The sequence below is a fragment of the Perkinsus marinus genome (assembly GCF_000006405.1).
Source record: "Perkinsus marinus ATCC 50983 genomic scaffold scf_1104296948084, whole genome shotgun sequence".
Classification (NCBI taxonomy): domain Eukaryota; phylum Perkinsozoa; order Perkinsida; family Perkinsidae; genus Perkinsus; species Perkinsus marinus.
The window spans coordinates 22,031-35,654 of record NW_003210321.1 but is presented as its reverse complement, the minus strand read 5'-3'; the positions used below and the strand labels follow the sequence as shown (position 1 = coordinate 35,654).

Below are 13,624 nucleotides of genomic sequence, written 5' to 3'. Positions count from 1 at the left end.
AAGAGGAGGCACCTCCCAGCGGTTATTTCAGCATAAACAACAGTATAGTGCTGTTGTCGCTATATACATGGGCAAACGAAGGAAATACGATTCCCTTTCCACAACTCCCCACTCAGGCCGCAACACACGTCAGAGTGTAAGTATACACACATAGTGTTCAAACAGAAGATATATGCCGCTTCATCTGGGGAATCGATTCAATGGTGGCCGCCTTAGGACTGGGCCCAGCAGGCTCAATGTCCGAGCCAGGCACCATCCTGCAGCGTCGACACCATCTCCTACGCCTCACAACATCTGATCTCCGCATGTCCGAGTGGAAACCCTCTTCATTAGCCGCGGTGAATGATACAGCGTATCTGATAGGGACCACTCATACCATCAAAAAACCCGAGAGGGAGGAATAGCGACCAAACCACAACAGGTCATAAAGCCCTAGTCGACATCATAAACTATCATCACTCAAAGGCCCACCGTACATACTCCCAACCTTCGACGTCTCCATCAGCACTCCGATCCACATACCTAATACAGGGGAGCCCAATAGACCTTATGTTGCCTACTACTACCATAGACTCGTCCACTCCCATCGGCCTGGGCCCTTAGGGAGTTGGAAGGACTCCTTTGGACAGTAGAACTGCCCATACTCATCGCTCCAGGCCGAGCGCTCCCCTGCAAAGAGGTGATGACCCCAGCCACCAGTCACCCACCAACGCTGATTCTCGTAAGTCACAAAGAGGCGTATCTGTTCATGACTTCGACCCTCCAACGGAAGGTCAGAAGACTCCCCTACCTTATCATAACTGGATTTAGTTCGTACTAATTCAGCCGATGACGCCACTCCTGATGTGTCACCACTGGGAGATCGGCGCTCATGCTTCACAATAGGAGCCGGTGGAGGCTGCCTCGCTCGAGGGGTCTCCTCACTCACAGTTTGTACGATCCTATAGACAGCACCGTTGACATTATCATCAACACCTGATCATCGGCTACTCCACAAGCTGCCTAGCCGATGCCGATCTCGACAAGAACCGGCCCGTGACACTCTCGAAATGATGAGCCATGAACCTGTAGACCTACTACATGACGACCTCACAGACGACCCCGCCCTACATGCGGAGGTTCTCAGCCATTTCTCCCGAGAGCATGTTATACCCCAAAGTGGCGTAGATAAGTACAAGTAGTACGTAGTTGAAGGGCACAATAAGGAGACCAAAGGTAAGAGGAATCGCCGCTATCGAGCTCATGACCTTGAACAGATCTACGCCCCCATGAGCTCTCACCAGCTTACCAAGGCCTCCCTAGGGTTCACATTACGGAATTTCTCCAACATCTTCAGTCCGTGTTGGGTGACCGTATGGTTGTACTGCAAGTTGAGCTCAACCTCTCTCTGCTTGTCCTGGATCTTCTGCACCCAGTCGTAGACCCCAGTAGCGCCTACTACCCAGCCAAGGTCTACATCAACAACCGAGTTGGACCCTCCTACCGCTCTCCGCGCTCTTCTCAGGATCGCGCTTGTGACCTCCCCCCTCCTTAGCATTTGCCGAAGACCTCCTTCCGCCCTGTCGCACTGCTGTTTCCTGTATACCCTTGATAAGCCGCATATACCAAAACCCAACCGCCGCCCAAGGCAGCGAAGGCAGCACCCACCTGCACAGACCAAGCTCACATGCTGAGCTTGGTCTCTAGAGGAGACCTACCTTGGGTGTAGACAAGCGATGGTCGCAATAAGCAGGAACAGCCACGTCCTAGCAGTGTCGCCCTTCCAATGAACAATATCATGCACCGTATCGTGGATCTCCCTATAAGGGCCTGCCCCAAGGTGAGGTTACCAGCCCAGTACAGTAGACCTACCACACATGAGACTCCACCGCTGCATCTGGTCATAGTACTCCTTCATGCTAGCTGGACCCGTTATAGCTGTCGCTACGCCACGTGTCCGACTCGTATCCTATGTGTATCGCTTTCAACCTCTGACCCACCGACAGCCGACCCACCTTCCCCTTGCCATCGCCGCCTACCCCATCAGCATTATAGACACGCCCCTGTCCAGCATTGGACGTTACGCTGAACTTATCAGTAATCTCACGAAGGAGCTTCCTCCCCTCCAGCTGAGGAGAGATCACCGAGGCATCCCCCACACATGCCTGAAAGATTCCTCTTAGTCGTAATGCAGCAGCAATCGTGGCGCGCGCTACCTCATCTTCACTCTCGAGCTCGCGTGGGCTCGTCTGACGGCTAGAGGCGGCCACCAGTGGGTTCACTGAAACTGAAGACAACAAGTCCAGCAGTGAATCCCTTGGAGAGGTCCTCACCCTTGGCAGCCGTTTGTCTGCTACTTCGAGGTGTCTTAGGGCCTCCCTCGACCAAGCCAGCCTTGATGCCGACAACTGCCACTAGACGCTGACCATCAGTTGACCACAGCTCTGCTTCTGTTGTACCTGAACGCCGACAAGCACCTTCCACACGACCAACCAGCCAGTGGTACAGTTCAATTTCACCTATGCAATATCGCTAAGCACATGGAGAGGTGGCCAGTTAGGCCCGGCCCCTGGGGATCTCTAGCGAGTATGGCTATGCAAGCCCCACATCAGCCTTCCGAGGGCCACACCTCTCAGGGTTCCCCACAACTCAATTCCCCCCGCAAGCGCGTGAATGGAGGACAGAGAAAATGAATCTCACGTTCCAAAGTGTCCGTGTCCCTGCTATCTTGTCGGGTTATCCGCTCACCATCCCTCTGCACTGACGGCTCTTCACATAAAGCGGTAACAGGAAGCTCCCCCTCCGCCGCAATCACCTGCCCTTCACGATATCAACCATACCACGCCTTCCCCCAATCCTACCAGTCTCGGCGACTTCCCTTGCTGTTCGCCCTTCCTGCTACGAAGGTTCTGGAATAGGCGCAAAAACAGACTGGCAGGAGCCCTACAACGAACACATCCTTCCACAAGCCACCACGCCCGAGCTCACTTGTCCTTGTCGCCCTGCATGGAGGAGAGGGCATCTCCCACAGGCAAGTGCAGATGCGGTTGACTGCTGAAGTCGAGCAGTAGGCTCTCAGCATTCATCTCCTGATGGGGTTATCAGGGAGGTTGGACAAGTAGGCTCCCTTCTTATTACGACTGCCTCTGTATTGGCCACCACTCCAGAGCCCTTAATCGTGAGGGCCAGATACACTCGTCCATCCTTGGCCTAAAAACAGTAGTAAAGAGCCCTCCGCCAGTCCCCAACATGGACATGAACAGACCATTCCAACTAGCATCTCACCAAGCTGCCTGCTGTCGCTGATGACGACCTTCGACTCGTGGTCCTCTCTGCCATTGGTTTGTCTACTATCCGCAAATACTGGACGTTCACCTCCACCGCGGTGATGTTAGAGGGGGACATAGCGGTAAAATTAACACATGCACTATCGAACTACCACATGCCTCCCTAGAGGAATCGTCCACCCCTCCCATTATTTTCCTCAAGCGAGAAGGGCTCATGCAGAAACTGATTATATCAGAAACATGGTGAGGTCAGTGACCCGATCATCCCATAGTCACAGACGCCACACCATCAGTGTAGAGCTCCATGCCGGCCTCTCGAGTGATCCACACCCGTCGACAGTCTGTAGCCGCAGCCGGACCCCCCTGTCCATAGCGAACCCGAGACACACAATGCTGGACCTCACTGACTATCGTTTTCGGCGTAGGCGGGCTCTTGGCAAACCCCGGTTTCGCTCGCATGACTAGGGCATGCAGAGCCCTCACAAGCTCCAGATCGCCAGTGTGTAGCAAGTGTGGGAGGTATACAGCCACAGCAGTCATCAGCGGACTCGTCGGGTGTGCCTGAAGATACTACAGGCAAGAACCCCTTCTCGAACGTACCGCGATGAAGCCCTTCCGCATGCTCTCCAACGAAGGCCTTTCACTGCCGAGGTGCGTCCTCACAAAGTACTCCATAGCCCCCGACAAAGCGATAGGTGTGATATTCTTGGCCTCAACGAGCCGGTCTAGACCAGGCATGTCTCCACTATCTACCTCCTGAGGTGTTCAATCATACCCTGCACACCCTGTACTGCCTCCTACCATGGCCAGGTCCAGGGCGGATAATGCATGATAGACCAAGGCTGCCGCCACCGGGTCTCGGGTCGCCGACACGGCTGACTTGATGAAGTCAACCTGAGGAGGGAGAAGCATCTCCCTTGAGGGTGATAGTGCATCCTTCTCTTACCTTCCGGTATCCCACATGTCGGAGGGCACTGACCACGGCCGCTAGGACAACCTCAGAGGCAGATTCCAGTTGAAGGGTGCCCAGCAGCAGATCGAATAGTACAGCCTGCAATATGAAGGAGCATCGACCATACACGTGATCCTGTACTGCAATGAGATGAGCTACTACTGGCTAGATACCACAGAGGTAATCATGAGCCAACACCCCCAGAATAGCGACTAGCCCCAGTTACGTCCGTCTTGCCTGTCCTAGACAGGCCTACAATAATGTCCCTCACGTTGCTGGTGGTGATCTGATCTACAGGATACCTCCGAACCTTCGTCGTCACCCAACGCCTGAGGAGAGCCTCACTAACTACGGTACTACTGGGCTTACGCGAAATCGGGGCTGACGACGTCCATCGCCCCCAGAGAGGACACAGCGATACATAGCTGGTCCATGGTCACTCCTTCGCCACTGCTAGGCCTTGGCAGAGCCTCTGCTCACACGCTTCAAGACCCCACTATCCAGGCGACCGCCGACCTACCATGCCGCTGCCGTCGCCTCCGCACACTCTCTATACTCGAGGTGAGCTCGAACACTCCCGGCGTGGTGTCCCCTTGGGCGTCGCATATCATTAGTCTATGCGAGACCAAGGTTAGGAAGTCCGCCTAGGAAAAGATAGGCAGTAACGACAGAGGCACCTCACCTCCCTTTGGTCTAGCCTTGAATACGATGATATCAACGCTATGCACTGGACTGCTGTTAATCGTCGGACATGCGGCCGGAGTAGGGAGGATACTATAACCAGTAAGGGCACCTAGAGGCGCTCAGTACAACTCCATAACTTCTATTGCCAAAGTCAGCAGCTCTCCGATGGTACTAACACGATGGCCCTATGTACATCCTTATGGCCCATCCTAGCAAGACTAGCAGCTACTGTGATCAGGTCACTACAGCTTGGAGGAGCATCGGGTGGATACTGCCTCTCTAGGAGGTAAGGGCCTAGGTTGTCGAAGAACTGCACAGTATCATCGCTGAGGTTACCCTCCTCGGTACACCATGTGACTGGAAGAATGCGATCAATGCTCGCCGTATACGTCCTACCAGCCTGCCCACCTGCCCTCATGAACGCTATAACGCTAGGAGCAGGTAGTCCCTTCAGAGTCGTTCCGAACACCCTCGTGCCGAGCCTCCAGACAACGCCTGAAGATCAGCTCCTATACAGGATGGATCACCTGCCGAATACTTTCTAGTTCGACTGCGGTCCCATCGGCCTGGCCGATGCCGGCCAGAGAGCGGGCCAACAGGGCCACTCCGTTTTCCGATAAGCCTTCACCTTGCCCTTGTAATACAGGAGACTGTAACTGGCATCACGGCGATGCCCAGTGGTGACCCTCAGAGCTACTCTCACCAAATGTAGCTTCGCCGCTTGAAAGTGTTCGCTATCAGGAGTCGAACTCAGAAGACTAAGAAGGGTCGCCACCTCCTTGGCCCTCCGCAGGTCCTTATAGTCCAATACGAGTATGCACCTCGCGATGAGCGGCCGGAGGCCAGCCGTGGATTCAGCCAAGCTCAGACCTGAGAGCAGCAAATTTATCCAATCGGTATCAGTGGTAAGTTCCACAGTTACTTGTCATACCCTAAACCCTGATTACTGTAACTTACACGCATGGACAACAGCCATGGACTGCCCCTTAGCTTGGACTCTCTCCAGGAGCTCCACAACTAGCATACTAGTATCGACTCCTTGATGGCCTAGTAGGGCTGTGAGGTTGAGGATGCCGTCCAGCTCGGTAGCGATAGGGAGAGGACCATTGCCATGAAGGGCAGCTCGGAGCCGCTTGCACAGGGATGGCAAGAAGATATGAATGAACGAGTCTCCGTCAGGCTGAAGGAAAGCAGACCGTTTCCTAGCATCAGGATAGAAAGCACCTCCCAATGTTAGCTTTTGTCAGTAGTTTCCTCAGCTATAGTAATTCACATATAAATTGGAATAGGATTGTACAGGAATCAATTAGAGTTTCTTCAAAATTCTGATATTTTCATCAACACGCGTTGTAGACTATGTGCATATTTTCCCCTCCCTCTCAGTGATGCATCGTTCTACTACACAATAGGACGGTGCGGACTCAACAGTAAAGAATATATCGTTAACTAGACCGCCGACTTACATCCTTCTTATAAATATGATATAGACGTAGACAGATACCCTCAACATCCGTCCAAGTAGAGCCCATAGGGGAGGCTACATGGTGGTCCAGGAGGGGACCTAGGATGCTTATGAGCCTCGGATTCAATCGGCAGAGCTGACACAAGGACACTCACGATCAGCAACGACTACACTAGGGTAATAGTCGGGCTAACGACAGTGTTGGAATATATGTCCTTTCCTCAGCTGATGTCAAGAGTTATAGAATTTTACTTACCAATTTGGGTAGGAATTTACGGAAATAAACAACAACCTCCCATAATTTCCTCGAATTTTTTCATATTGTCACCAACACATGTTGCTTAAGGATAATACGAACGACCAATCGAGGCACCACTACTACTTTAGCGAAGGAGCCGATAGCATAGGCGGCTAGCCGCCCACCCCAAGAGGTGTGGGTCCGCCCAACAACATCCAGGATCTCTGTGACGACCTAGCCGGAACATATAGAGTTGATAGCGTCTATATCATTACTTGGTCGGGTAAGGCCTCCTGTTGATGGTGCTTAGCTGTTATATTGGCCACTATAGGCCATAGTGATGGGCCCATGTTACGGCTAGCTCCAGTGGTCACCTATAGGGGGGTGCCTGACTCGCCGGCCGGCCCTGCGACGACTCAACAATGGACACGCAGTGTACTCGTGAGTAGACTTGCGTGTATACACAGTCTCACGCTTTTAGGGAGAGTGAGAGTATTACAATGCGTCCATCAAGGCTTTCCGAGGACTTCACACAAGCATAGCAGCGCTACGTTACATTCCGTAGGAGTAACGACACGGCTACTATTCCGTTGAGAGAGGCTAGCTGTCAATATGGCCATCATAACTCAATCGCGTTATGCTATCAATGGTGACAGACAAGATAATACTACCAGTCGTAGTAGCTCTTGATGGAACTTCGTAACACTTTTGGCGAACTCCTCCGACCTCAGTCTAGCGACAAGCATGTGTTGATCTGTGAATGGATCTCCTCCTTCCTTTGAACTAACACGAGCGATCGTCTGCAGGAGGTATCGACTGGAGACTGCCGGCGGCCTCGTCCTCCATCGTACTCCTCTGACTAGGGATGACATACTACAACTGCTCGAGTCCACTGACGAGTAGACGGATACTGCCTAGATAGATACGAATAACTAGTGGGCAGATGACCTCTAATTTCAAGATTGACTTTTATCCCTCATCACAGCACATGCTGACAGTCGATCGCGACTCCTCCCTGTAGCAGCACTTATAACTACAACACAACACACACAGTATCAGAGCAGCTATGGGAACATCCAACGTACGACAAAGGGGCTGGGGTCTCACTGTGAGAGAGCAGCTCTTACTATACCCGACTAGCGAACTCCCTCAGGAGAACTCGACAACATCACCGATCTGCGTAGGACAACCCTACTTAGACTAAGCGTACGGCCTCACCAAAGCACTGGCCACCACCCTAGCCTGTGGAGGGATCTCTCTCGAGGCGCCATGGTGAAACTGTTGCTATTCAGTCTGTATTTAATCGCATCTATCATTATATCAGGTCGCATCTGCTCTCGTAGACAATGCCAAGATCCGAGAGTAAGCGAGCTACCCTAAAGCTGCAGTTGGTAATCCATCTCTACCATCGACCTGTGTCTCTACTGGTGTCCGTGATACACATCTGGAGTGAGTGTGAAGGTCTCCCAAGAGAGCAAGTTCACGGATAGCCGAAAGACAGATGACGGAATTTTAAGAGAAAAGCAAGACGTCAAGTCGTTGCTAAAGCAGTGATCCAGTCTGATCACCTTCGGACCACACACCCAAGAACAGAGAAAGTTCCCCCAGAGTGCTTGAGAATTCCTGTTGGAAACCCTCAAGCACTCTTAGTTAGGCCTCAGACGAGCTATCTTGGGTGTGACGGTGTTCATATTTTTTTTTTCTATCTGAGATGGGGGGCATTCACCCGGGATCTGCACGGTGGCTGATTGGTATAGCCGTGTTTTATCCCGGGCACTGAATGCGTCACGGACGTGGACTGCTTCCCACATGGGTTTGTGAGATCCACCCTCGTCCGTGACATATTGCCAAAACTCCCATCACAGAACCTCCATCAACTGCGAACGGCATGACGTGAAGAGGTTTCCCAGCTCCAAGTTGAACTAGGATAGTGAAAAGAAATCGCGCTCGCCCGAAAATTGTTCGCGTCGCAGAAGAGAATTGACTTGACATCTGGGTCATGTGAGAGTAGAGGTATATGCCTGTGTTATTATATAGTTAAAAAAATCCCAGATATCTTCTAGATATGGCAAAGGACAGCTCGCCGGAGTCGTTGTCCAACTTGTCACCCGCAATCCCTCGTCCAATCCTGGTCTCTCGAAGATCCTCAGTGGACACTGCGGACTCCCTGAATTCGCCTCGCTCGGTGCGATCGGATAGAAACGGTGAGATCTGTGGGGGCAACGGTTCGATACTCTGTTGGGTGTGGGTGCCGAGTATCGAAAGTCCCAAGCCAGTCGATTGCTCTCTTCAGCTGAGTGCCTTCTAGATCGTTACTTATTCACCCTTCCTCAGGTAACGAAATTATTGCTCATTCCAAGGAACACTCCATATCGTTCGCGGACGAAATTCCTGACGTTTTTGGGGATCCCCAGCTGTTGGAGACCGTGATTCCTGTGGAGTGCTACAAAGTACGTAAGCTCTATCTCTCAGCGTTGATCAATTCTCGCTGTTATACTAGGATCTAAACCGCTCCTTGAGCTTCGAGCCCCGTGACACCGAATTCCCCGGGAAGCATCAAAGCTGTATGGGCGGTTTCCAGGAGTTACTGCACCTCCTATTCTGCACCAGCGATCGTTCGGATGAGGACATGCCGGCTTTTCGGTCTGAGTCGTATTATATGTAAGTTGAGTCCGTCAACACATCGTATTTTTATGAAGACCTATTCCCGTCGGTGGATATATCAATCCTGCACTGAGATGATAGCTCTCACCTGCAGCTCTACGGTGTTCACTTCTCTCATTCTAATCGTTTTCTCCCTTCAAGTGTTCGGGTTTCGTCGGTGTTCTTATACCACAAATTAGACCACTTTCAGCATAGTTCAAGTAATTGCATCAGGCCTCTGTCGTGGTAGTGTTTCTCCTTCGATGGATGATGCGTCCTATTCGTGATTGTAGTCTACCGTCTTTCGGTGATAGCGACCAATGTGAGTCTCCAGCAATGGTCTCATGTATATCTCACATTCGAAGCTCAGCGATACTTGCCGTTTGTTTCTGTACTTGTCTGCTCAGCAATAACTTCTCTGTCTGTTTGCGTATGAAGGGTCGGCAGGAAACATAATGCTGCTATCTTTCGTAGTGTCCTCTTGTGGTTTCATGCGACGTACAATCCCCCAAAGTTCTCTTGACAGTTGACATGGTGTGGGTGAGGGTGTGAATGTCGCTAAGTATTAGTAAATGTAGCTCATGCAACTCGTTGTTGCATTGTGTATTAATGATCATAATCATATCAAAAAGTTTTCTTGTTTTCCTCATTACGGTCGATGTAGTCTGTACGTGGAGCGTCGCTCTCCCGTCCCTGTTATACTAGTACACCCAGTGACTGTAATACTTCTCAGTGTATTCTCGTAAGACGAGTCCTAAGCGTATAGCTCTCTCGAGTGCTCTTCGCGAGCTATTGTTACTGGTGTTCAATCCGTTCGTATGTGAGCCGAAATCGTTTGTGGTCCTAATGCTTGATTTTTTCCTTTATTTTCCGAATACCTTTCTTTTGGGCGCGGTTTCACCATAATGTCTGGTATAACGTGGTGATTACCAAAGTATACCAATCCTGCCTGTATGTTGTTTCTTTCATTATGGAATTTCCGTAGTAGCCGGTCCTCCAGTGAGTTGTGGTTGTCGAAGCTTGCTCCTGGTTCCGCCGTAGGTGCTGCTGTACTGCCCTATTCGTTGATGTTGCATTTGTCTGTTTTACTTGTCGTTTCTGCGTGGTGAACTTGTTTCAAGCGACCTATTTTCTCTGTTTCTAGTTATCTTCACCTGCTCTTGTGACCACGTTGATATCGGATTGCAATGGAAGTAGTTGAATTAAAATCACAAGTGGGTTTCAGGGGAATATCTTTCATGATTATGTGCTCGTGGAAGATCGTGTATTTGCGTGGCGAGTACCCTACTATGGGGCTCAAACGCCTATCGCTCTTAGGAGGGGGAGCTGTCGGTTGGGGTGGGAAGTGCCAGTCACGAGCGTCGAGTGTCTCGTCTGTATCTACTTGACTGGAGTCGTGATATATTGGCGAGGGACGTATGAAAGTGTAGATGACTTGGGGCGTATCCGTCACTGGGTTGATCAATGTTAGGTGGTGTATGTGTAGTTGGTTTGTTCTCTACCATTATGAAATACACTCTTGTTAGTCCGCAGCTTTATGGGCTCTCTACAGAGTGGAATTTTCAAGTACTGTGGTGATGAGGAATGGCCTGAATGCCGCAATTTGGGGTGGGCATTAGCTTTGGGTGGTCTCTTCCTCGGCTCCTTTGAGGATAGAAGTGAGCCCGCGCGAGCCGACCATTGGTAGTATAATGGGTAGCTAGAGGCTCTGAGTGGGGAAAGTGACAGCAGAAGGCATGTCAGGAGTCCTGACTGGATCAAAGTTATCTCTAGAGAAATGCACACAGTATCAAGTGCTGCTGGAGTTCGGCGGGTTAGTATAACGGGTTGCATATTTTTCTTCTGGATCATGTCACGATCACAATACAATTGTTGTCTTCGTGTATCACGGTAATTACTCTCACTACGATATATGATATAGTAGACTTGGCAGTGATAAAGGTGTCTGTTTTATTATATACGTACTACCTTGTTATATGAGAGAATTGCTTATTCGATACCACTTATCGTCCTGGTGGATTTAGTAACTCGTCCTGCGGAGGGGTTTGCCTAGCTACATTGGGACTCTTTCAGTGGGACGATGGATTCCCAAAGGTATTATCAAGTCCAATCTTAATAAGATGTGTCCACTCAGTGTCACTAAAATTGACGGTGTCGTCGTAGCGCTGTGGTGTGAGCGCTCCCACCGTTGGGAAGGGCACATCCTACTGATTATGTCACAGACAGGGAAGGTACAAATTCGAGAGCTTCGACAAAAAGTCCACTAAGCGTTGAATGACGACTCCTGGGAGGATCTCAATGGTTCTGTCGCAGTTTTATTAGGTGAAGTTGGAATTATACTATTGAAAGCATCCTGGGTCATTAGCTTGGTGCATGAGTATAGCAAGTTGCCTGTCATCGCTACCTTACTATCGACAGAAAAGACTATATAGTGAAATCATGTTATTCGAAGCCGACAGCAACGTGAAGGGGTATTCGCATTGAGCGCTATACTGACCCCATCACTGCTCATGACATAGACGAGTGAGCGGTAATATGTACACTATACTACACGAACTCTGTCGGCCATTCGGAGCCGATTTTAGAGTAGTGCGTATCGAATCTAGTAAATGTTCGTAGGAGTACTTCTCATCAATCAAGATATTTCACCAACACTGCTGCCACTGGATTTCAAGCTTGCCTTCCTTCCACTATTGTATGCCGACTTCTTTCCTCGAGTAAATACCATTAGATGGGAGAGGCTACCGTCTATTGTGGGATTTCTTGTCCCCACAAGGCAACCCGAGTATAGCAGTCTTATTAGACGATTTGCGCTGCTCTGAGCTGTTTTTCGAGTGCTCCCAACGTTGGCAGCTGTTTGGTTCACTATACGGGATCTAGGTGGCTGCAGTCATATATCAATCTTATATTATGATGCTCTCAGTAATACCATCATTATCGTCGTCGGGTCGAACAGATAGGATAGCGAGCGGCAGCACTTGCGATACATGTGAGCCGACCTTGGTGCCCTTGGTAGTAGTGACTGAGTTCATGTCAGCGTTGTCGGAGGAGGAGGATGATGATCATCTCAAGTGCATGACGAAGCCGAAGATGCACTCTATCTGTTTCGCTGATGAGGTCCCGGGAAGAGATCAGGAGTTGGCTCAAATCCAATATGTGGAGAGCTTCAAGGTAGTAACAGGTCTCGGGTCGCTCGATAAATTTCAACAATATTCAGTTCGTTTCGAAATTCGGCAGATACATCAGTTAGATTGCTTGTGGACAATTTTTTGTCCAGACTATTGAAATGTTATTGCAACTGGATGATGATATCTGAAACCAAGCAACATGTAACGTCGGCATAATTTCTCAAGGCACACTCCATCTAACACCAAGTGATAGTGAGTGATGATGCATTTCAGTGAAATAAACGTTCTGTTTTGACGAAAGGGTATATACCATGTTACTGTTGTTTTCAGGAGCATAACAGAGCTTTCAACTATAAGCCTGATGTCCCTGTTGCTTCGGAGTTCGTGAATAGGCGTCGTCCCTTTCGTGCGCCACAAAATGTCTCACAAATCATGGCGATGCCCTTCACATCTCCCTCTAGCCGAGGTCGAGAGCTCTCACTTGAGTTAGCTTCCAGCTGTGCATGGAACCGTATGTAACTCTGGTAAAGCACACCGTTATGATGGAAGTAGTAGTAGTACGTACTGGGGTGTCATTCATTATCATATTCCCCGTTAAATGTGCTAGTAAAAAACAATGCAACATTATCTATCGTTATTCACAAGGTATTGCTACATGGAATGCTCTGCTGCGGCACTCCTAAGGCATTCGTCTTGTTATTACGATATCATTTCATTACTGACTCTTATTCATTTGACACCTTCTCTTCACTGAGAGGTCGAGTTCAGCTACTCGTGCTAGGATAGCGCGCGATAGTTGTACTCCGACGCTCGTGGAGGCTCTATCATCATGAGCCAGGGCGTCGCCCCTTACTGATAGTCAGCCTAGTCGTAGTGGTAACTGCAGCAGTGTCACTTATAGTTGGAATTTTGTCTCGACCATCATCCTCTCTTATTAGCCATTGAGTAGTCTTTGGACTGTATACCATTTTAAGGCAATCTGGTTTGCAGTCTATAGAGACGACCGTGTTGTGGCTATACGACGGTGGTGATGGTGATATGTTGCTGCTCTCGCTACTGAGTTCGTTACTCTTCTATCTCTGTATGACGTTACCGTTGAATCACCCAAATGTTGTTGCTCGAGGCAGCTCAGTTCTGATGCAAGGCGATTCAAACTTTATCTCATATCTGAGTAGAAAACCGTGAAGGCGTTGCGTTGGATGTGGGGATGGATTATAATAGGAAGGAACTAAGGTGGGGCTACTCCATCGA

The 13,624-nt window shown here is 50.0% G+C and overlaps 3 protein-coding genes across 3 annotated transcripts; 1 reads left to right on the top strand and 2 right to left on the bottom strand.

Annotated features, from left to right (window-relative positions):
• Positions 1-169: 169 nt before the first annotated feature.
• Positions 170-3,384, bottom strand: Pmar_PMAR000714 (hypothetical protein; the record flags this gene model as incomplete). Its single annotated transcript, XM_002778839.1, has 17 exons — positions 170-522; positions 567-742; positions 791-941; positions 991-1,065; positions 1,111-1,247; positions 1,289-1,434; positions 1,484-1,647; positions 1,698-1,809; positions 1,852-1,948; positions 1,995-2,144; positions 2,196-2,266; positions 2,313-2,438; positions 2,680-2,794; positions 2,841-2,922; positions 2,968-3,068; positions 3,118-3,189; positions 3,265-3,384. The coding sequence occupies 17 exons, from the start codon at positions 3,382-3,384 to the stop codon at positions 456-458; spliced, it is 1,962 nt and encodes a 653-aa protein (XP_002778885.1). The 3' UTR covers positions 170-455.
• A 123-nt stretch (positions 3,385-3,507) lies between these two features.
• Positions 3,508-7,348, bottom strand: Pmar_PMAR000713 (hypothetical protein; the record flags this gene model as incomplete). The annotated part of the gene is made up of 16 exons (XM_002778838.1): positions 3,508-3,827; positions 3,867-4,022; positions 4,068-4,160; positions 4,213-4,317; positions 4,445-4,547; positions 4,588-4,690; positions 4,739-4,862; positions 5,132-5,259; positions 5,311-5,397; positions 5,441-5,558; positions 5,606-5,772; positions 5,860-6,082; positions 6,366-6,500; positions 6,747-6,836; positions 6,878-6,976; positions 7,274-7,348. The coding sequence occupies 16 exons, from the start codon at positions 7,346-7,348 to the stop codon at positions 3,528-3,530; spliced, it is 2,106 nt and encodes a 701-aa protein (XP_002778884.1). The 3' UTR covers positions 3,508-3,527.
• A 4,778-nt stretch (positions 7,349-12,126) lies between these two features.
• Positions 12,127-13,548, top strand: Pmar_PMAR000712 (hypothetical protein). Its single transcript, XM_002778837.1, has 3 exons — positions 12,127-12,234; positions 12,283-12,416; positions 12,704-13,548. Exons 1-3 carry the CDS (start codon positions 12,156-12,158, stop codon positions 12,890-12,892), a joined length of 402 nt encoding a protein of 133 aa, XP_002778883.1. The 5' UTR covers positions 12,127-12,155; the 3' UTR covers positions 12,893-13,548.
• Positions 13,549-13,624: the final 76 nt, after the last annotated feature.